Raw genomic sequence first — 24,073 nt, 5'->3', positions numbered from 1 at the left:
TCATTCACCCTATTTTAAGCTAAACTAAGCTTAAACCCAACAGTTTATACCAAAGTCTTCGGCAAAAACTAGAAAGTAGTGCACATCACTTTATGAGTTTGAGGATCAACAAACATTGATGAAAAAGTAATGCATATCACAAGTTTTTGATGAAATTACTTATCAAATTTTTGGGGAAAAAACGATAAAGAAAGACTGTTTGACTCCTTTGATAGTAATAGTAATTAGTGTTATTCTTTTGAAATGAAGAGAATACTAGTAGCAATTTAAGCTGGTAGTGTACACTTCGGCTGCCGGTTCTTCAGGGAACACAAATTTCCAATGGCAATATTAATAAGGATTTAACCTAAAGAGAAGATTATCTCTTTTTAACCTTAGCTTCAGAAATGTGCTAGCTGCTAGTATAGAGACCATAAATCTACAACAGGACTAAAACAATTTGCTCAAAAGATAATGATGAACAATGTGGTAACTTTTCTCCCCTTGAAAATAAGAATAATTCCCCAGGAGATAATCAGCATGTGCTGATATTAAGCATTTTGTTTGCCATTTTGAGTCCATCTCCTATATGGGATGAATGTATTTTGATGAAGATATCCGAGGAACAGAAAGCTCGAGCTCAGATTTGGGAATGACTTAAGCTTTGGCTCCCAACTCCAGCATTAAAGTGTGATTGATTTCATTTGATGTTGGGCCGACAAATTGAAGTGGACCTGCTCACAAATACATAAACAAGCAAAAAGGATCACAATTAAACACAATCAAGGAACACATATGCTGAACTTACAAATTCAATCTGAGCAAAATTGAGTAAACGAGGGAGTCGTTGCTGGGATTAATGTACTTTAATTATGCAAGAAAGTAGTAAAAGTATCAACAGGATAATCAGAGAAGATATTATCTTTATGGTTTTTCACTTGATGTACTCAATGATGGTTCATTGCAGTGAATCTGTTACTTGTAAGGTACAGGTATTAGAGAGGAGGGTATATTGGCTACTATACTCAGTAAAGATTGTGCCAGATAACCTAAGGCATCACACATGGGCATAAAATTTCGCATTAACGTCATCAATAGTATGCTTTGTATGTGGAAGATCATGTCAACGTTGTGGCTAAAACATGCCCTTTCAGATATGAATATTGAAAACTTAAGAAGTGGTTAGAACCAATTGTAATGACATACCAGGGCTAAAGTATCGATTCTTTAGAGCCCACTCTTCTCGCAAGGAAGCAAATTTTTTGAAAGGAGCACCTGGGGATTGACAAATGCTTATACAACTGTGAAGCTTTAATCACCCAAAAATTACAGGAAAAATGATTGATCCACTAAAATAAGTAACAGGTAACATATGGCTTGTAGGTAATGGAGCTTTTACCATCTAATTCCACCATTGCCTTCTTAATCACAGGCTTGAACTTACCTGCAAAAGTTTGATCACTTCATCACAAATGCAGTATAGAATCTCAGCCAAAACCTATTCCCCTCGTAAAACATGACAGGTCTAAACAGAGGTTAGTCCGAACCCACTGGTTTCCACTACGAACTTGTTTATGTATGTGTATCTATTACGATATAAAGTTAAACAACCCATTGCTGCAACTGAGCAGTGGATGCCGTGGCATTTTCTCTTCAATCCAGATAGAACTTCGAACTACGTACTAAATCTACATTCTAGATCTGCTCCTGCAGAGAGATTCACCATTTCATCGAGCTAAATACCATTAATTTGATATATGTGGCTCCAAAACTCCACAGCCTTGTCTATATAAATTGGTTACTATCTCATCATGTAAGCAAGGGTCTCTGATCCTTCAAACTCATAATCTTAAGCATACAAATTGAATAAGTGTAGCTTTTCATATTGTGTAAAACTGGGTACTTTTACTTTTACTTAATTATAGTTGAGGAAATATCTGGTTGCTCTTTATTAGTAATTCGTTTATCTTTTGTGATGGTTGCAATATAAAATAGAAGAGTAAGACACTTGTCCTTAGGTGAGAAATGTGTATACCGATGCTTGAAATGACTAAATAGATGCTTCAAAATAGACAAATTCAAACCAGTTTGTACTAGGGTATTCAGCTAAATCTCTCCTAAGAGAAGAGCAAGAGTCTGAGCAGCACAACCAGGCGCTTAAAACTTCATCAAGCTAAGACCTTTTCCTATCAAAAGGGAGAATACACCATATACAGAGAACAAGAGAGGAGGGAGGTTGATACCATGTCTCCTTTCCACATCCATCAATGATGTTAGTGCTGTTCCACCTACAGTCCAGTCTTCAACTGGAGCTCCCAAATTTCCCACCTAAATATGAACAAGGGTCTCAGTATAAATTGAAGTTCAAAGGTCCTGATGCTATAACATACAAGATACTTAGAAATAAGGAGACATGGGAACACCGACCGAGGAAATCAAGCCTGTTTTTCCTGAATGAAGAAGTGCTCCAGCCCCGTAACCCAATGCATAGCAATAGTTGGAGTCAAAACTCGAAGGCAAACCACATCTGCCCTCATAACTATAAAGCAAACGCAGAAAAATAACAACTACTATCAAGATAAACTTAAGAAATTGAGGTACTAAGTACTCTACAAATTATAGGTTACTAAAGCAGAACTGCATAAGTCAAATGGAAGTGGTATCAATTACCCGAAAAAATGAGACTGCCCTTTAAAATGTTTGGTATAAGAACCTTCCTTCCTCTTGTTCTCCAGTTCAGCTTCCACCATTTGAATAAGCATTTTCTCGGTTTCTATTTTGGCAACCTGTAGAAATTGCAAAGAAAATGTACCAGAAGGAAAAGAACATAGCATGACTTGACTAAATGAGCAACAACAACAACAACCCAGTATAATTCTACTAGTGGGGTCTGGAGAGGGTAGTGTGTACGCAGACCTTACCCCTACCATGGGGTAGAGAGACTGTTTCCGATAGACCCTCGGCTTCCTCACTCCAAGAACTCCCCACCTTGCTCTTGGGGTGACTCGAACTCACAACCTCTTAGTTGGAAGTGGGGGTCTGGGGAGGGTAGTGTGTACGCAGACCTTACCCCTACCCTGGGGTAGAGAGACTGTTTCCGATAGATCCTCAGCTTCCTCACTCCAAGAACTCCCCACCTTGCTCTTGGGGTGACTCGAACTCACAACCTCTTGGTTGGAAGTGGAGGGTGGGGTAGAGAGGCTGTTTCCGATAGACCCTCGGCTTCCTCACTCCAAGAACTCCCCACCTTGCTCTTAGGGTAACTCGAACTCACAACCTCTTAGTTGGAAGTGAAGGGTGCTTACCACTAGAGCAACTCACTCTTGTCGACTTGACTAAATGAGCAATTGCCCTATTTTGCTAAACATCCATCGAAAAGAAGAAGAGTACCTGGACATTTCCATGTGGATCTCTTTCAAGAAGTAACTGCTCCTGAATTGCTTGTGGTAGGAATTCGAAGAGCTCATGAGACTGGCTTCTGAGCTTCTTTTTCCAATTGCCACCTTCATCAATAACATCATTAGCCAGTATTTCATTGAGCTCTGCAATCAACTGTTGCACCTGCAAATAAGAGACATAATCTTAACAACAACGTATTGCTTCTCTGTTCATGCTATTAGACGACTCAACTGAATCAGATGCAAAAGACTGAACAAGCTTAAAGGAGAACTAAGTGAAATGGAGGTAACCATGATCAGAAGTTATAAAAATTAGAAATTGAGTGGGAATCTTGATTTCTACAGTTGAAACTTAAAACCTCTGGGATGAAGTCAATCAAGCCTTCGGGTATTAGTATAACCCCATAATTATAGCCAAGTTTTGCACGTTTGCAGATTACTCCTACGATATAATCTGTAACACTTTTAAGTGTTTGCTTCTGAGCTGCGACCTGTAGTAAAATGAAACCTTTGTAAATATTGGGGAGGAATCACAAAACAATTCCTAAAAGGATAATTCTAACTTTCATACTTAACATGTTCCTCATTATAAAATAATATTCACAAACCATGGAAATGAAATTTTATTTGTCTAAATCATCTTGATGACATGCATTGAAGTCCCTTCCTAGTAATACAAGTGGTAAAGTTAAGGTATTTACCTTAGACATGGTATGTATAAAAATTTAGATAAACTCACTGAATTAAATTGAACTTCAGAAAATAATCCGATTCCCATTACTTCAAATTTCTTTCATTGGTTCTTTGAGAAAATATACTCTACTGGGACAGCAAAACGCCAAGTTCCTCCCCAGAAACAAAGGAAATGGATAAAAGAAAACAATAAAAAGACTAACAGAAGAAAAGAATGACCAAAGGCATCATGTGAATTAACGTTAGAAGCTAGGTTTATCATCTACTAATTAAGACCAACACCTTTTGCTGATATTATGTCCATCTTATGAGAGCAGCTTTTCCAAAGTCAGAGGAGAAAAGTGAAGATTCAAACTTCAGGCAAGTTAAAAATATGTGCCTCATAATTGAGGCAGTGGAATAGGTACTTACAAGTAACTGAAATATGAGTGGGATGTACAATAATCTAGGACATTGAAATAACTCTATTACCAGAAGTAATACCATAAACTTCGCATGTAGTTACAGATAGCCTCTTGAAAGAATTTACGTCATGAAAAGAACATAGTTTTCATAATAGATTCATCCAACAGAACAGTTCTTCTCAGAAAACTGATTGGTAATGCAATCTAGGAAAAGATTGAATTCTCTCTTTAGGTTTTGGACACATATTAAGTAGAATATGTTGCATACATGCATGAAAACCATGTCAACGACTTGGCAAACAAATTACCTCTTCACCGATGATGGTAATGTTCGAATGCGTCTGTAGAGCACACTCCAATGTGATGTGTGATGCAGCACGACCCATAAGCCTTACAACTAGAGAAACCATAAATAGCTTAAGAAAAGGATCACAAATAATGTTATTGAGAGTTAATATTAAAATTTCATTTAGAAGAAAACACGTGCTATATTCTCAAAGTTAGGAATATATGAAGTGTAGTCCTAGTCGTCTGCAACTTATGTACTTACAGTGATAGTATTTTCCTGTTGAACGCGCATCTATCATGACATTTCCAATCATTTCTGCATATATCTGCACCGTAATTGTGAAGTTCGAAGTTATCAACTTTGTGGTGATAGTAACTCATTACTAAGAAAACTAAGAATGCAACAACAGTTTGAATGAAATACTTCCATATCAGTTTGAGTATAAGACGATGACACATAATATTCTTCTTTGAAACACTATTTTGTTTCAAAAAGGTATCCTTATCACCTCTACTCGCATGCTAGAAGTAAAAAAAAATTAAAGGTCAAGAGAGAAGTGTTAACTAGATGTTATTTATAGAAGTAATGTGAAGTAAAATGGAGCTAGGCATTAAGACAAGCGGAAAACAATTACCTTGCAAGCAGTATCAAATCCGAAACTAGTAGGAACTTCTTTGCATTTCAAATCACCATCAATTGTCTTTGGGCATCCAATAACCCGAGTTTTAAAGCCTTTACCCCTTTAGTTGTACCAAATAAACAAACTCCCATGAGAGGCATGCCAATGATGAATACCATGAGTCAGTCAAATGAGAATACTTACCTGAAGTTCTCAGCTAGAAGACAAGCATTCGTGTTTGAATCATCTCCGCCAATCACAACTATCCCATCTAAGTCAAGTTTCTTAGCTGTTTCTGCAGCTTGTTTGAACTGGGAAAAAACACAATAATTAATATACAGATTAAGTTCTAAATGAAACGTAGTTTGCATAGAACAAATAAAGATCAGTGATAAAGTGTGGAATTTGATGGTCCCTATTTGAATATAAAACAAAAGAAAGATAACCTGTTCATCGGTTTCTATCTTGTCTCTACCACTAGCGATCATATCAAAACCACCCTGTCAAAAAATTGTCAATTACACATGTTCTGCAGAAGTCAAATTAGGCAGAAAACCAAAAAGAAAAAAACAATAAACAAAGGCAGCTATTTTTCTTAATCAAGTTGCAAAAGTTCCCAAATCATAAGCTAAATAAGTTGCCATCATATTGCTACGAAAAGCTTTAAATAGAAAAAAAATGTCCCATGGAAGTCCACATCCACATTTTGTTGAAGAAAAGTATTCTGAATATGTGCAAACAGACACATATATCTTAACTGGATGATGGAAATTGAAACATCCACATCATTTCAATTAATGTAATTTCACCAGGAAACTGACTGCTGCCTTAGGAGAAAGTTTCTTAGTCATATTTATGAACTTCAACCCTAAAGATGAAGAAACTTCTTACTTGATTTCTGTAAGGATAAACGAAATCCGCTGTCAACTCTACATATTTACAGTTCATTATTCCTGCTGGACCTCCCCTAAATCCATAGAGTGTGCTACCTTTCGTTTTCTCCTGCAAATAATCTGGAAGAAAAAGAATCAACTAATTGCTGAGGTACATCCGCGCATTATGTTATGTGCTAGTACAGAACAGCAAAAAATAATTACCATAAAGTAAAAATTATTGGAAAAGCACTCACCAAAAATTCCAGAGATGACATTGTGCCCACCAGGTGCCTGTCCTCCAGACAATACAACCCCGATTTTAAGATTATGATTCAATGCAGCTCCTGATGTGTGACCTGGCAGTAACGACACGGAAGGCTGCCCAAACAGATTTGGGAAAAGCTTTGCAATTTCACCTGCAATATTGATGTCAAACTGAATGTGAAGCTAAGCATAAAAAGCTTTGTTAAGTTTAATGAGTTTTAAATTAGAATAGTGGAAATATTTGGTATCATATCAAAATGGATAGAGTGTCATAATAAACGAAATGGAGGTCTAAGCATATTGCTAGAAATCCTGTGTTCCATGAGCGGACTAAGCATATTGAAGTCGATTGCCACTTTGTGAGATCCAAGCTCCAAGAAGGTCTCATCTCACTTCATCACAAGGACTGGTGATCAACTAGCTGACATCCTCACAAAGTCCCTCACTGGGATCAAACATGCTACTGTTATGGGCAAATTGGTTGTGCTTCCCTCACCTCCAACTTGAGGGGGTATTGAGACTATATTTATTCCAATGTTAGTTACTACTGTAGCTGCGGCAGTTAGTTGTTAATTTCTTGTAGCATTAGCTGTGTAATATGGCCATTAATTTGGCTTCTTCTCAAGTGGGGGCCAAATTTTCATGACATTTGCCATGACATAATATCCACTATAACAAAATTTGTAGATCATGACATTTGCCATTACATAATATCCACTATTAGGCCAAGGATTTCTTACTATAAATAGAGGAGCTTCTCCTCATTTGTAAACATCAATTCAAGATCTTTTCACTCTTGTCTTTCTTTCTCCTCCTTTATTTCATTATAGAGTATTTTGTAAGAGAGTGAATGTTGGGAAATAATTGTGTGAACCCTTTCTTTTGAGTGATCTTGTGAGGTTATTCTTCTCGGGATATTTGGGACTAATTAGAGTATTTACTCTAATTTTGTACTTTCTTTTGTGCTTTTGTTGGTACAGTAAAATTGCTCATCTTCATTTGTGGACGTAGGTCACCTTGACCGAACCACGTTAAATTTGTGTCTTCTTTATCTTTTTTAATTTCCGTTATTATCAACTTGCATTGTCTTTGTTATTGTCATTATAACGTTGTTTGGCTGAATTTCGCACTACCCGGTAACCCGATCCTAACAAGCTGTTATTAGTTAAATGTTAGTTGTAGCTTAGCTGTCATTTTCCGGTTGGTTAGTTAGTTAGTTAGTAATTCTTGTATATAACAGACACATTGCATCATAATGAATTTGAGTTTCATTTTCCTCAATTAGAGAGTACTCCATCTCTGCTCTTCTTCTTCCTCCCTTCTTAGTCGATCCTCCAGAAGTTTCTGGCTTTTCTCCATTGTAGCTAGGAAGCTTTTGCATCCTTGGATTCCAAAGCTCAACAAGTATTTATAATCTCCCTTTTACATCTTTCTATTTCAAACAAATTCAGATCATCCAAGATTCCAACTATTTAAAATCAAGTTTATATCATGTATTCAGGTCTTTGTATGAAAATCATAAACTAATCCAAGTTCCATAAAGCATCTATTAACAGTTATATATATTTATGAAAATTTATTGGTAAAGCACCGCATTTTCCTCGCAATATGTCTCGTGTTCCATGATCCTACAGTTACACATAATGCTAGTGTTATACATTAAGCTTTTGCCAGTAATTAGCTTCTATTTCATAGCACATTCAACGGTATACATTTAACAAACATCAATTCAAAAACATTCAACACAATGTATATGCACAGCAGTAATTTCATTGGACATAATGCAAGTTAGCAATAAAGGAGAAGAGATTAACCTGGATTTCCAGCGGCAGAACTAGGGGGGCCATCAACGACAGAAAATGGATTTTTGAGAACGGAAGGAAGAGGAAGCGATACAATGAGACGGTTGCTTTGGACTTCGCTGTACGCCGAAGTCGATCGTCCTGGCTTTGCTGCTGCTTTTGCTGTTGCTGCCATTTTTCCTCTTGTGTGCTTAACTAATCCTCTGCAAATATGTGTGTGTGTGTGTGTGTTATCTGCGTGCCGAGAAGGAGAAGATGCGAGATGTGAGAAATTTGAAGGGTTTTTAAGCGAATTCGTAGAAAGTGGAGAGTTAGTTATGGAGGTTATGATTTGAATGCCCTTTTTGAACTTATCTTAAGCGGGAGGAAATTGAGGAGTACAAATAGGATCATTTAAGATTGCTATTTAAATCTTAGCCCTGTTAAAGAATTTGTATAAAATTAACCTGCCGGGTCGTAATTTCCATATTGTAATTTGCCCATTCATCTTTCCATTTTTTTTTAAATTTATTAAAAAAAGGATGTCTATTTTAAAAATAATTTAACTTTAAATTTCTAATTCAAAGAACCTATAAATTTGTTACTAGTAGTACCTTATACATTAACCCACGCAATAAGCTCTTTTATATTATAAAATAAAGACAATAAAGTAAAGATAAGATAAGTATAGAGAGAAACTAATATATTATTTAAACTGTAAACTTATGTAGATAATGAACTGAATTCTCCTCTATTTATAGAAGAAAGCAAGATGTTGTGTAAGCTGCTACTGCAAGTTGCTGTATAAGCTGCTACTGTAAGCTGCTACTGCAAGTTGTTGTGTAAGCTGCTTGTAAGTTGCTACTCTAAGCTGTTGTGCCAGATATAGATAATCTTCTACCATGGGTAATATTTATCTATAACGGAGTACCGAAAGAATAAGCTTCTTCAGGAGGCTTATTTCCAATAGAGTACTAAATAGATAAACATATTTACGGCGGAGTCTCATATGGATAAGCTTCTTCAAGAAGCTTATTTACAACGAAATATTAAATGAACATCCATAATATAATATATTTATAACACTCCCCCTTGGATATTCATTAAAGGATAATGTGCCTCATTAAAACCTTACTAGGAAAAAATTCTGTGGGAAAAAAATCCTAGTGAAGGAAAAAGAGTACACATATTTAGTAATACACATTGCTAACTGCTTCATTAAAAACCTTATAAGGAAAACCCTGTGGGAAAAAACCTTAGTAAGGAAAAAAGAGTACATCGCGTATTTTACTCCCCCTAATGAAAACCTTGTTTCAAATATTTAAGTCTCCGCATTCCAATCTTGTATACCATCTTCTCAAAAGTTAAAGTTGGTAAAGATTTAGTGAATAAATCTGCCGGATTATCACTTGAACGGATTTGTTGCACATCAATGTCACCATTTTTCTGAAGATCGTGTGTGTAGAATAATTTTGGTGAAATGTGTTTCGTTCTATCTCCTTTTATAAATCCTCCCTTCAATTGGGATATGCATGCAGCATTGTCTTCGTATAAAATTGTGAGTTTTTTCTCACATTCCAAACCACATTTTTCTCGAATAAAATGAATTATTGATCTCAACCATATGCATTCCCTACTTGCTTCATGAATAGCTATTATTTTAGCATGATTTGAAGAAGTAGCAACAATAGATTGCTTTGTGGAGCGCCATGATATGATAGTACCTCCACATGTAAAAACGTACCCGGTTTGAGATCTAGCTTTATGGGGATCAGATAAATAACTTGCATCTGCATAACCAACAAGATCTGCACTATCTTTGTTAGCATAAAACAAACTCATATCAAGAGTTCCCTTTAAATATCGTAATATATACTTAATCCCGTTCCAATGTCTCCGTGTAGGAGAAGAACTATATCTTGCTAGTAAATTAACAGAAAATGCTATGTCAGACCTTGTAGCATTATCAAGATACATTAGTGTACCAATTGCACTGAGATAGGGTACTTCGGGACCAAGGAGTTCCTCATCCTCTTCTGGAGATCGGAACAAATCTTTATTCACTTCAAGTGGTCGAACAACCATTGGTGTACTCAATGGGTGCGCTTTGTCCATGTAAAAGCGTTTTAAGACCCTTTCTGTATAGGCAGATTGATGGATAAAAATCCCTTCTGCTAAATGTTCAATTTACAGACCAAGATAAAGCTTTGTCTTTCCAAGCTCTTTCATCTCAAATTCTTTCTTAAGATATTCAATTGCCTTTTGGAGCTCTTCTGAAGTTCCAATAAGATTAATGTCATCAACATAAACAGCAAGTATAATAAATTCTGAAGCCATTTTCTTTATAAAAATATATGGATAAATAGCATCATTTATGTAACCCTCTTTCAGCAAATATTCACTGAGGCGATTATACCACATGCGCCCAGATTGCTTTAAACCGTACAAAGATATTTGTAATATGATTGAGTACATTTCCCGAGATTTTGAATATGCTTCAGGGATTTTCATGTAAATTTCATTATCAAGTGACCCGTACAGATAAGTTGTAACCACATCCATTAGATGTATTTCAAGCCTTTCACGTAAGGCTAAACTGATGAGATATCGAAATGTTATGGCATCCATAACTGGTGAATATGTTTCTTCATAATCGACTCCAGGTCGTTGTGAGAATCCTTGTGCAATAAGGCGAGCCTTGTATCTTTGAACTTCATTTTTATCATTTCTTTTTCGCACAAAACTCATTTATGACCAACTGGCTTTATACGAGCAGGTGTTTAGACTACTGGTCCAAAGACCTCTCTTTTAGCAAGTGACTTCAATTCCGATTGAATTGACTCTTGCCATTTTGGCCAATTAGATCTTTGTCGATATTCTTCGACATATCGGGGTTCAAGATTCTCACTATCTTGCATAATGTTAAGTGCAATATTATATGCAAAAATATTATCCACCACTATTTCAGATCGATTTAAATTAATCCCATCACCAGTAGAACTTATTATAAGTTCCTCACTCACTTAAGTCTCGAGTTCATTGATTTCTTCAGGAATCTCAGAACTAATCAGATCTTGGGTCTCTTCAGGAGATCCCTTCATAATATCATTTTGATCATTTGTCGATTTTTTCTTTCTAGGATTTCGATCCTTAGAACCCAAAGGTCTACCACGCTTCAGGCGTGCTTTAGGTTCACTGGCTCTCATGCTAGTAGATGGTCCTGCTGGGACATCAATTCGGATAGGCACATTCTCTGCAGGGATATGCGACTTAGTTATCCTTTTCAAATCAGTAAATGCGTCTGGCATTTAATTTGCTATATTCTATAAATGGATGATCTTCTGAACCTCCTGATTACATATAGGGGTACGTGGATCAAAATGAGATAATGATGAAACTTTTCACACAATTTCTCTTTTGATTTCCTTTTTCTCTCCCCCCTAATTGTGGGAAATTTATTTCATCAAATTGATAATCTGCAAATCGAGCAGTAAATAAATCTCCCGTCAATGGTTCAAGATAGCGAATAATAGAGAGTGATTCAAACCCAGTATATATTCCTAACCTTCTTTGGGGGCTATCTTACTGCGATGTGGTGGTGCTACTGGCACATATACAACACATCCAAAAATTCGTAGATGGGCAATATTTGGTTCATGACCAAAAACTAATTGTGACGGAGAATATTTATTATAATGTGTTGGTCTGAGACGAATAAGTGATGCTGCGTGCAAGATAGCATGGCCCCAGACAGTAGTGGGCAATTTTATTTTCATAAGTAGTGGTCTTGCTATTAATTGCAGTCGTTTAATAAATGACTTTGCAAAATCATTTTGAGTATGAACATAAGCTACAAGATGTTCAATTTTTATTCCAACTGATCGACATTAATTATCAAAAGCTTGAGATGAGAATTCTCCAGCATTATCAAGGCGAATAGCCTTTATAGGATAATCTGGAAATTGTGTCCTTAATCGAATTATTTGGGATAATAACTTTGCAAATGCCAGGTTGCGAGATGATAGTAGGCACACATGAGACCATCTTGAAGATACATCTATTAGGACCATAAAATATCTAAACAGCCCACTTGGTGGGTGAATATGTCTACATATATCCCCATGTATACGTTCTAAAAAGGCAGAGGACTCAATGCCAACCTTCATTGGTGATGGTCTAGTGATCATTTTGCCTTGATAATAAGCATCACAAGAAAATTCATCATTTGTAAGAATCTTCAGGTTCTTCAATGGATGCCCACTCGAATTTTCAGTAATTCGTCTCATCATTATTGATCCAGGATGGCCCAAACGTCCATGCCAAAGCACAAAAGTATTTGAATCAGTAAACTTCTAGTTTACGATAGAGTGTGCTTCAACTGTACTAATCTTTGAATAGTATAAGCCATAAGATAAAGTTGGTAACTTTTCTACAATGCATTTCTGGCCAGAAATATTCTTTGTAATACAAAGATATTCCACGTTCATTTCATCTATTGTCTTAACATGATACCCATTTTGGCGGATATCTATAAAACTCAACAAGTTTCTTCGGGACTTTGAGAAGAACAATGCATTATCGATAATAAGTTTTGTTCCCTTAGACAGAAATACAGTAGCTCTTTCGGAGCCTTCAATCAAACTTATATTACCAGAAATTGTTGAAACATTTGCTTTTTTCCTTATGCAAATAAGAAAAGTATTTATGATCTTTGAATATGGCATGAGTTGTTCCACTATCAATTACACAAATATCTTCATGATTGGTCTTTGATCCAAACATAATTTGAGGATTATCCATATTCTTCAAAATGACATAAACAAAATAAATATGATAGTAAATATCATTTTCAAAGCATAACTTTTATTTATGTACAACAATTACATAACCATACTATCGACTACAAATAATAAAAATTAAAATATTTATATTTCTACAGATTCACTACCGATCACATGACTTGTTTCTCCTTCTGGGAGTGCAAAATCACCAGCTACATCCAAATGATGAAGTCTAAATTATCTTCAGAAATAAAATTTGCTTCAGCATTTTTCTCTGTCTTCTTCAGGGAGGCTTGATACAGCTCAACCAGGTGCTTTGGCGTACGACATGTACGTGACCAGTGCCCTTTTCCTCCACATCTATAGCATGTATTTTCTGGCTTTGCTGCTTGCACCGCCTCATACTTTTGTTCCTTCCTTTTTCACTGCTGGTGGTGAGGAGAGTTCTTTGGTGCATTGTTATTACCATGATTAGAGTTTCCTCTCCAACCACGGCCATGACCACGGCTGGGGCCACGTCATCTTCCACGCTAATCTTGGTGGAAGTTCGTCTCATTCACTTCAGGAAATGGACAAGAACCAGTAGGTCGGCTTTCATGGTTTATCATTAATAGCCCATTATGTTGCTCGGCTACAAGAAGATGTGAGATAAGTTCAGAATACTTTTTGAATCCCATCTCTCGATATTGCTGCTGCAGGAGCATATTCGAGGCATGAAAAGTGGTGAAAGTTTTCTCCAATATATCATGATCAGTAATATTATCACCACATAGTTTCAATTGGGAAATAATTCTGAACATAGCAGAATTATACTCACTGATAGATTTAAAATCTTATAGCCTTAGATGAGTCCAATCATAACGTGCCTGTGGAAGAACGACCATCTTCAGGTGGTCATATCTATCTTTCAAATTATTTCACAGTATGACTAGATCTTTGACAGTAAGATATTCCATTTTCAGGCCCTCATCAAGGTGACAGCGTAGGAATATCATTGCTTTGGCACAGTCTTGGTTTGATGTCTGATTTTTATCTTTGATAGTGTCTGCCAGACCCATCGCATCAAGATGAATTTCGGCATCAAGCACCCAAGACATGTAGGTTTTGCCCGATATATCCAGGGCTACAAACTCAAGTTTAAAAAGATTTGACATTATTTAGAAAAAGAAAGTTCGTACCTCTGATACTTTCAAAGTATTTTCTCGAGATGGCAGGGTCTCGTGCTGATAACGTGTTATAAAATAAAGACAGTAAAGTAAATACAAGTATAAAGAGAAACTGATATATTATTCAAACTTCAAACTTATGTACATAATGAACTGAATTCTCCTCTATTTATAGAAGAAAGGAAGCTGCTACTGCAAGCTGCTGTGTAAGCTGTTTGTAAGCTGCTACTCTAAGTTGTTATGCCAGATATAGATAATCTTCTATCATGAGTAATATTTATCCATAACGGAGTACCGTAAGGATAAGCTTCTTGAGGAGGCTTATTTCCAATAGAGTACTAAATATATAAACATATTTACGGCGGTGTCTCGTATGGATAAATTTCTTCAGAAAACTTATTTACAACAGAGTATTAAATGAACATCCATAATATAATATATTTATAATATTTTATAATTATTTTATTATTTTGTTTCAATTTATGTCATACTATTTTATTTTAAAGATATTTAATTTTATACTTTTTATTTCATATTATTTTATTTTATGATGACACAAGTATAATAATGGTACTTTAAAATGGAAAGTTCTAAAATTCCTTCTCATGAATCAACAGAGTTATCAAAAACGCAGGAAGTAATTTTTTTTTTTCATGAATAGAATCTACTATTGTTGAAGTGCGGCAGGAGCTTAAGCTGAATCTTCATTCTTCAATGGTGTTTTAGCAGAGAGCAAAGAGAGGTAAAGCTACTATCGACTGCTCTGCTTCTGTTTCATTTGTTCTTCGTCTGAAACATAGGGTTTGTTAGATTATATATAGCTCTATCTGTAAATGGACATTACTTTACTTATTGAGGGCTATATTGTTTTATTTTCCCGTTTCTCATAAAATGTTTATGGAATTGAACTCTTCTATAGCAATAACTGGAGCAGGGATGAGAAATTTTCTAAATCATCTCTTTGATTTTATATTTGGAGAACGTTAAAACCTCAGTTCAGAATTGAGAAGGCCATATAAGTAATAGGGCGAGATGGTTTCACACTTTTACGGTCTTTTTTCGTAAGGTTCAATAATATGGCTGATGCTTTCTTGTAACAACAATAACAAACCCATTATAATCTCACGAGTGGGGTCTGGGGAGTGGGGTCTGGGGAGGATAGTGTGTACGCAGACCTTACCCGTACCTTATGTTAGAGAGGTTGATTCGGATAGACCTCGGCTCAATGATGCCTTCTTTGTAAGCATAGTAAATTTCAGAAGATATATTGTTCCTAAAATTGACATCATACAGATTCGGTACTAAAATTGTAGAATGGAGAGTAATACTTTGTAGTAAATTCCAAAGACAATACTCCCTCCGTTCCAATTTATGCGAACCTGTTTGATTGGGCACGAAGTTTAAGAAAAAATGAATGACTTTTAGAATGTGTGATCCTAAACAATTCAAAAAAGGGCCCAGAGTATTTGTGTGGTTATAAAAGCTTCTCATTAAGGGTAGAATTGTAAGTTTAAGCAAAATTATTTCCAAATTTGGAAACGGATCATTCTTTTTGGAACTGACCAAAAAGAAAATAGGTTCACATAAACTGGAAAGGAAGTAGTAACTTTTAAGGAAAGCCCAATGAGGGAAACCCATCTTCAAGCTATATTAACAGATCTCATCATAGTTTTCGTTGATAAAAGTTATGAGAAACTTTATGTCCTAGTATGTAAGTTTATTCAGTAATTTCAAGCATATTCTTTTTCTGGCTCGAATGGTCTTCCGGAATTCAGCAATGCACTTTCCGTGGCTGAGCAATCCAGGCAGGGGCGGCTCAAGAAAAGTTGTGGCCTAAAGCCAAACTTTATTAAGAGGCCTTAAGCTTTTAACCAAAAGTTCAAATATATTTTTATTTTAATTCTATTTTGTCTAATTTTTTGAGATGTAAAATTATTAATGATATGTGTATAATTTATTTTAATCGTTCTTTTCTATTTGACAATATAAATAACATATCTAATCTTTTTTGACCACCCATGAAAGTATTAAAGTTCCAATAATAATCTTTTTTAAGTCGAGTAACCTTATTCATACTGACATATTTGAATTCTAATTTTTAATGAAAAAAAAAATTACATCTATGAAGTGAAAACACACAAAAAATCCAAGCAAAGTTTCACTGCTTTAGTTAATTTTGATTGTTATTGTGCGTGCTTGAAAACTTGAGAAATAGTAATGACAATGAATGTACAATTTAATTTATTCAATGTCCTTGTTTTTGAGAGAATAAATAGCTTTGTAGGAGAAAAAAAAAAAAAAATACAAGTTTTATTATGAAAAAAGGAGAAGACAATATTAATGTCATACTGTAAATTGACCAACATTCATTTTCAATCCTTGAGTAAATAGTTATCTATTCATCTTCTATAAGTATTTTATACTTTTTACCTTATATTATTCAATATTTTTGAAATAAAATCAATCATAAAAAACATAATTTAGAAAATGGGGCCCCAGAGAATTGGGGGCCTAAAGCCATGGCCTTACCGGCTTGGCCCTTCAGCCGGCCTTGAATCCAGGTAAACGTAATTATGGCGTTACTTAAAGCAAGAAATATGACCAGGTTCTAATTTCAGCCTGCATTGTAGTGTCAATATCACATTGCACTTGCTGAATTGATCATTTTTTTTTAACAAGTAGTTTAATTGATCATATTTCTTCACTCTGATGTCCTTACAGCATCCAATATATCAGGAATAACGAATGTTTTAACTTAAACGGAAGCTTAAGACATTTGGCAAATTAGTATTGATGTCTTTGAGAAATCAATATGGTCCTATAATACAAACTCTGGAAATGAATGATGTGTTGAAAGCTTATACGACGTGGTACGCCATCTTAATGAAGTACTTAGCTGTATTTGACTATAAAAAAACTTGTATCGAAACTATCTTAATAGAGTATTTAAGCTTCCTCCTTCTCCTCTGCTCCGAGTTTCTTTTCCTTGTTGCCAAGGGTCAAATCCTTCCAATCCTTGAGCTCTTTTGTGGAATCCTCAAGACTGCTAAGGCGTTGTACCTTGTATTGGTGTCTCATTGAAAAAACAATAAAAACCAAGAAATTAATTACTCCAAGCACTGCGAGCAGCCAGTAGAAGAGGTCCAGCTTTCCTTTGTTTAAATTGCTTTTAAGCCAGCTTCCTTTTGTTACTTTTGTTACAAGGGACACTAGCAAGCTACTCACAAAATATCCCATTGAGAGTGTGCTGAGAAATAGGCCTGTGCTCATAGATTTCATCCCTTCTGGTGCCTCCCTAATGAAAAATTCAAGCTGACCTACATAGGCAAAAGCTTCCCCGGCACCTACAATGAAGAATTGAGGGACTAACCAAAAAGCTCTTATTTTGAAGTTGTCATGGATGGCACGGTCCCTCCTTAGTCGTTCTACCAAAGCTGAAGCTACCATACCAGCAACGGAGAGTACTAGTCCAATTCCAACTCTCTGAAGGCTTGTGAGTCCTTGGATGTTGTGAGTGAGTCTTCTGGCAATACGTACAGTGACCCTTTCATTTACTGAAGTAAAGAGAAGTATGCTAATAAAGAGAAAGAAGGAAAAGGAGCCTGCAGGAATGGCAAAGTTGCCGACATTCCGGTTCATGAAAGTAGCTTGTTCAATGGTGAAGGTATTCATCTGAGAGTATACTGTCCAAAACAGTATGCATGTTGACCATATGGGAATCAGTTTAAGCACCATTTTCACTTTTTCAACTTCGGTAACTGTTGAAACAATCCAACGGTTCTTGCTATTTTCATTTGCCGTGGCACTGTCATCAATAATGGCTGCCTTGTCAAGACACCTGTTTGATTACAATTACTAGTACTGGTTAGCTTCTATTTAAATGAAATATTGTTTTTTACTACTAATTTCATATGATGATCCTTAACTGTCCTAAAACGACTGCGGTCAGGTTAATTCTGGCCGTATATGTTAAAATTTCACTGACTACATTTTGATGCAATTGCCTGTGAATATATGTAGGTTGAAGATTCCATACTTGTGATGCCTATTGTCTATTTTGTGCATTCTGTTGGGTATGATCAGATCTGCCTAGCGAGTAGCGATCTTCTCATTGGTTTTCAATTAGATAATCAGTTAAGTAATGCCCTCCCATAATTATCAGTGTTTTACATGGATAATAGATAATAGTCTGATTTAGGTGATTGAAATTAGTTCGTTAAGCATCTCTAGGCTGTTACTTCTACTTTTAATATCATGCTTACCTGAGCATATGTGTATGTGGTACTTTTGCATTGTGATATTCATTCAAGAATGCAGGATCAGAAGGGTAGGAAAGCTTTCTCTTCCTCCAAGCCAAGAACAAAACTCTCCATATGATAGTCAAAGGACTTCCTTGAGGCTTCTTGAATCTATAAAATGTCGTTCCACCAATCAATACAGCCACACCCAGGACCATCGTGCCTGCTGATATCCCGTATCCCCATCCTCTTCCTACATTATCTTGTAAATACACCAACACGGTCACTGCAAACAAAGAACCCAGGCTTATGCAGAAATAGAACCTGTTGAAGAAGTATATCATGGATTTGTTTTCCTTAGGATCTGATGGGTCAAATTGATCCGACCCAAACCCGGAAACGTTTGACTTGATTCCACCTCCACCAAGAGCTAGGGTGTATAGTGCTGTATAGAGTAGAGCAAGTTGCTGGCTACTGGCTGCAATGCAGTGACCTTTTCTTGAATCACATTCAGGGGGCTTCATGCTTCGAATGGATGTCGCCAGTGTCAAAAGTGTTACCCCCTGGTTAGACACGAGATACATATTATGGATGTTCAAGTGTTAAAACAATATTTATTGCTTCATTTATGAACTGTAATACATAGAAAAATTTAAAAATCTAGAAGCATTTAAATGATATAGGCTATAATATGTAGAAACTTCCTATTTCTAAGAGAAACAAGTAAGCTTTACATGTAATGCTTTCAGTGAATAGCAAATCTTTTAGCAGTTGGAAAACCAGACACAGGCTAGAATTGCGCACAGGTCTTGTTTCCTTTTCAGATCATTTCCTTTTACTGAATCTAGGCTACATGTTGTCTATTAATGTGAGGATTCTTTCTTCCATTTCAGATTTTCCTTGTTGATATAGGAGACAACTTTTCTATCTCTAATTTGGCTCAAGAATCTTACCAAAGCAGCAATTGAAGCAAAGATTGCAACAGTCAAATAACGGCCAAGTTTAGCATCTGCAAGGAAACCACCTAGAAGACCAAGAAGATTAAGTGTGCCCATGAAGTTGGTGACAATGTTGGCAGATTTGGAGGCTGGAAGATGTAAGTCTCCAACCAAGTATGTAACTAAATTCATCGATATCCCCATAACACATATCCTTTCTGATAACTCCGTTCCTATAACAAAATTTTCAGTTATAAGACTGCAAAAACATTTGTTACACTCAAGATATTAGACAAAGTTTTATGGTAGGAAGGGCACCTAGAATGAGTCCTGCAGCTAGCCATCCCCCTGTTCGAGACTTATCAACCGGATTTCCTCGAAAATCAACTAGAGTTCCATCTTCTGCACCATCTTTGGCAGCATGGTTATCAACCAAAACCTATGCATGATTAAAAGAAAGCCTAGATGAGATATGTAAGCATAAAAATAATAATATTCTTGAATGGAAGAGAATAACCGAGTCTAATTACCATTGCTGTAAGAGGGCCTTCACAGAAATGGGAATAGAAACAGAGGTTTAACTATGAAGGAGGGGATGATATTATATTTGGATTCTTGACTATATAGTTTAAAGAAAAGATAGAGATGAATAATTAGGCCAAAAGATTAGAAAGGTAGGCTGTTGCAGAAGCATTCTATTGCCTCAATATGTTTTAAAGCAGGAAGGTACTGACTGATAATTGCAGTTTTGTTTGTATTTGGAAGGATAATATTGTGGTTGGAATAGCTTACAACCTACTGAGCCATTAGATTGGAAATTGACATATGTTTGAATGAACGTGCTTCTTATCTACACAGAATGGGACCAGCTGTTTCAGCCTTCAGGTTATTGCCTCTTCTTTTTACAAATTACATTTGCTTGCTTTGATCTTTGACAGTGAACTTAATATAGGCTGGATTCAGCTAAAGGTTGAGGTGAATATCATGTTAAATCTTAGTCATAAAAAAAACTCTTTTTGAGCTGGATAACATATTGTTTCTCAATCCAATAGTCAAATCACCTTTATCTATAAATAATGCTGTCATTTCTCCCATGTTATTGGAAGAACTGTATAGTAAGAATCAAGCATATAACTTTTGCAGAATTGTTCACACATGTAACTTTGCCATAAACAACTTCGCATCATATCAGGAAAAACTTAATTTAGACGTTAACGAATCAAGTAATGTAAGTGTTGATTATGTTTTGGTACAATGGATACAGTTATTCATTTTTCGATTTTTTGGTCTACCATTATGTGTATTAATTGGTCACTTATTTGGCCATATATTGCATATTTTTCTCCTCATTAATCCTACCCCGGCCCCCCATTCACCGTCCTTATCCCAGGTCTCTCGTCTCTCCCCTCATTGATACAGTATGTATGTATATACTGTGTCAAGAAGTTTAAATACGCTAAGTATACTTAAAGTTTGATATGTTTAAGATAATGGGAGAAGATGGCTAATTGTCTATCTTTGTTTTATCTTAATCAACAGTCTAGATGCAACAGCTGTTTGATACGTTGATAAATTTGAGAGGATTTACGAAATAGTAATCAGAATTTGTGGGAAAGTTAGGTAATTTGTTGAAAATGTTGAATACTAACATTAGTAGAAGTAAATTGAATTCTTGGGACGTGAAGCTAGCTGCTATATTAGAAAAAGAGGTGGTATTTATATTGGTTTTTTTCACTCCATATTTATTGTGAACTAGAAATAAGTTAAGAACATTAACTACTAACATTATCTTCATTATAAATTAGAACAAGGACAAGTACTAACAATACTGAGGTTTATGTAAATTTTTCGCCAGTATGGCGCTAGCTAGCTTTATTTCGTCAAGCATCGAGAACTTATGGAATTATTTTATTTTATTTTTGAGTTTAACCATCTTGTATTTATAATCTATTGGTTCGATTAATTTAGATTCATATCGAGCAGGTTCGTTTAAAAGGTAAAGTGTTCCTATCATAATGTTTCATATTCCCTAGGCTCGAATCCGAGTTTTTTGTTTAAGGTTAGAGAAATCTCAACTATTCCACCTCACCTATTGGTGACTACGAATAATAATAGCTGAACCATAGTAAATGTTGCAACTGCTCCATAGCTAATGGCCTTCAGCTAGCTACTAAAATAGCCTTAACAAATTGACATCTAAGTTCTGCATTAAGTGAATGCTCTTCTATTTTTGTATCAGCGCTTGTGTTTCCAGATCGTCATTTCCTTTTGCGTGCGTATAATTACTTGCACAATAAATGTGTAATCGAGGTTCGATTCTTGTCAAATTTTAATATTTGAGTCGACAAATTCACGTCATTCTTAGACGTCCCGTTGGAAATTGTTGGTACTATTCAGGATCAACCACACAAGAGAACCCTTGTCTACTTATCTGTCCAAATTGCCAATGGTGTCAATGGGACCATGTTTTTGTTGTAATCCTCATTTACAAATCGCACATAGTACAAATAGGGATTCTCAATCGAAGAGACTGCTGATAGGGTTTCTGCAAAAACTACTGGATGTTTTTTTTGTGTGGCGTGCTATGTGAAGCCAAATTAATGAGTTAATAACTACTAAACCATGTAACTATCCATTGGTTATATTAAATGCTTAAATCACTAGCTTTACTCCATATTTTGAGACAAATATAGCTTTAAAAATAGTTTCATATAGCATATTTACGCTTTAAGCCGATGATCTTTCGGAAATAACTTTTTTACCTTCACAGGGTAAGGATAAGGTTTGCGTACATGTTACTCTCTCCAAACCCCATACAGTAGAAATACACTAGGTATTGTTGTTGTTGTTGTTGTTATATTTTCGTTTAAAGGGACCAAAGTTGAACATCCCAACTACATCAAGGTTTAGTAAGATTTTATGAGGATCAAATTCAAAGTTTATGTATAAGTGATAAACTTTTATGTAATATCTATAGAGACTAGTTATTATAAAAGCATGAATACAATGTCGGTTTACAAAAATAACCTTATAATATTAAGCATAATAACTCATAATAAAAGGACATAACCGGAATTCTAGATATTAGCCTTATAATCCTATTAATTTTAGGACATAATACTACACGTTAGGAATCCTACATGATTACCTTTAGGAATCCCATTAGTATAATTACTTTTGGACGGTCTAATTCATATAAAATTGAACAAGTAAATATCCTTAGTCATGTAATCCTATTACTTTTAGGATATACTTCTTAAAAATTCATATTACTAATTTAATTTGAAAATGTATTATATTGTCCAAATCCATTTAGAAAAAGAAGAGTATTTTATTATAAAAGCACAAATACAATATTAATATACCAAAATAGCCCTAAAATATTAAGCGGAAGAACTCATAGGGAAAGGACATAACTGCAATAACCTATTTTTTGGACTACAATATCTTCTTTGCTAATTTTTAATATTTAAGATTTAAAATTAATAAAATTTTATCTATTAAATTCTTATTAAAAATATGTAGGAAGGTTTAATAAAATCAATTTCATAAGAATCCTCCATATTGGCAATACATTACCACTCCATAATGTCCAATACCAAAAAATATAAAAGTAATATTAAATGGACTGCATAAAGAGTTGAAATTGAGAAAAAATACCACAACGATAATATATTTTTATATTATATTTGAACTATTTTCCTACTCAAATAATATTTTTTTTTATCAATTTTTTGCGTAATATTGAAAAATAACCAATTATTAAACAACAAAAAAATTATTTAAGAATATAAATGTGTGAGAAAGAGAAAAAAAATGGTTGGTAAGAGTCAATACCACTAATAATTCTACAAACATAAAGATCTAAAAGTGAAATGTCATATCAATCTTTTACTCTTTGAAAATAAAATTTATAGTGGATAAAATTATAATTAAGATTAAATATTCAAAACAAGAGATGAGCTAATATTAAGATCTGAATCAACATAGAATAAATTATTTTTTATGTTAAAACTAAATAATTAAATTTTTAATTAATTATTTAGCAAGAGAATCCAATTCAATTATTTTTTAAATTCATCATACGAGTAAAATTCTTATTCAAGTTAAAAAAATATCTTAGGATACATAAATTTATTCCATAAAAAGAGCGTTAGAACACAAAGTAAAAATGTTAGTATATTATTAAGAATCACAATGTTATACAAGTGAATGAGGAAGCACAATCAAAGCTAAATCATAATCAAGAACAAACTTTCAAGACTATATTATAAAGAGTCGACTATGGTATAACGAGATTATTCTTTGTAGATGCCTCCGGCGTAATCGAAATAATATTTCTATGTTATGTATTACTTGCAAATATAACATCAAGAGGCATGACACTGTTAGCGATAATAGCAAGTGGTGTACCAAGAACGATTTTATTGTGAGGCCACCCACTTTAGATTTGATATACCTCTTCAAATAACTTAAATAACCATCGCAAATATATCAAAGCAGAGCCATAATACTAAATTTATCAGGAAAGCAAAATTGATAAATATTGTATGAAGCACTTATGGCAACGTGTAAAACGATCAAAATAATTGCCCAGGGTTCTTATTAATGAACCGTTTGGTAGAAAATTAATGGTTTGGGAGGTGAT

The 24,073-nt window shown here is 34.9% G+C and overlaps 2 protein-coding genes across 2 annotated transcripts; both read right to left on the bottom strand.

Annotated features, from left to right (window-relative positions):
* Positions 1-207: 207 nt before the first annotated feature.
* LOC107779770 (pyrophosphate--fructose 6-phosphate 1-phosphotransferase subunit beta-like) lies at positions 208-8,743 on the bottom strand. Its single transcript, XM_016600256.2, has 16 exons — positions 8,336-8,743; positions 6,512-6,673; positions 6,274-6,395; positions 5,829-5,882; positions 5,587-5,693; positions 5,398-5,503; positions 5,025-5,088; positions 4,783-4,871; positions 3,737-3,868; positions 3,370-3,540; positions 2,650-2,765; positions 2,407-2,518; positions 2,223-2,307; positions 1,379-1,423; positions 1,186-1,254; positions 208-713 (listed from the first exon to the last, which is right to left on the bottom strand). Exons 1-16 carry the CDS (start codon positions 8,496-8,498, stop codon positions 637-639), a joined length of 1,674 nt encoding a protein of 557 aa, XP_016455742.2. The 5' UTR covers positions 8,499-8,743; the 3' UTR covers positions 208-636.
* Positions 8,744-17,024: 8,281 nt separating this feature from the next.
* On the bottom strand, positions 17,025-20,631 carry LOC107779762 (protein NRT1/ PTR FAMILY 6.4-like). The gene is made up of 5 exons (XM_016600247.2): positions 19,956-20,631; positions 19,744-19,864; positions 19,441-19,658; positions 18,512-19,050; positions 17,025-18,087 (listed from the first exon to the last, which is right to left on the bottom strand). Exons 1-5 carry the CDS (start codon positions 19,956-19,958, stop codon positions 17,196-17,198), a joined length of 1,773 nt encoding a protein of 590 aa, XP_016455733.1. The 5' UTR covers positions 19,959-20,631; the 3' UTR covers positions 17,025-17,195.
* Positions 20,632-24,073: the final 3,442 nt, after the last annotated feature.

The sequence above is a fragment of the Nicotiana tabacum genome, chromosome 2 (genome assembly GCF_000715075.1).
Source record: "Nicotiana tabacum cultivar K326 chromosome 2, ASM71507v2, whole genome shotgun sequence".
NCBI lineage: Eukaryota > Viridiplantae > Streptophyta > Magnoliopsida > Solanales > Solanaceae > Nicotiana > Nicotiana tabacum.
Note: the sequence above shows the minus strand (reverse complement) of the source record. Positions and strands in the feature narration are given on the sequence as shown.

What these genes read in the sequence shown, in the direction of transcription:
- LOC107779770 (XM_016600256.2), bottom strand. Translation starts at nt 8,498, where the DNA reads ATGGCAGCAACAGCAAAAGCAGCAGCAAAGCCAGGACGATCGACTTCG. An exon ending in TTACCATCATCGGTGAAGAG is followed by an intron (nt 3,869 to 4,782) that starts GTAATTTGTTTG and finishes ATTTTACTACAG; the next exon opens with GTCGCAGCTCAGAAGCAAAC. An exon ending in GAATCGATACTTTAGCCCTG is followed by an intron (nt 714 to 1,185) that starts GTATGTCATTAC and finishes ATTTGTGAGCAG; the next exon opens with GTCCACTTCAATTTGTCGGC.
- LOC107779762 (XM_016600247.2), bottom strand. An exon ending in AGCTGCAGGACTCATTCTAG is followed by an intron (nt 19,659 to 19,743) that starts GTGCCCTTCCTA and finishes ATTTTGTTATAG; the next exon opens with GAACGGAGTTATCAGAAAGG. An exon ending in CCACATACACATATGCTCAG is followed by an intron (nt 18,088 to 18,511) that starts GTAAGCATGATA and finishes GTAATCAAACAG; the next exon opens with GTGTCTTGACAAGGCAGCCA.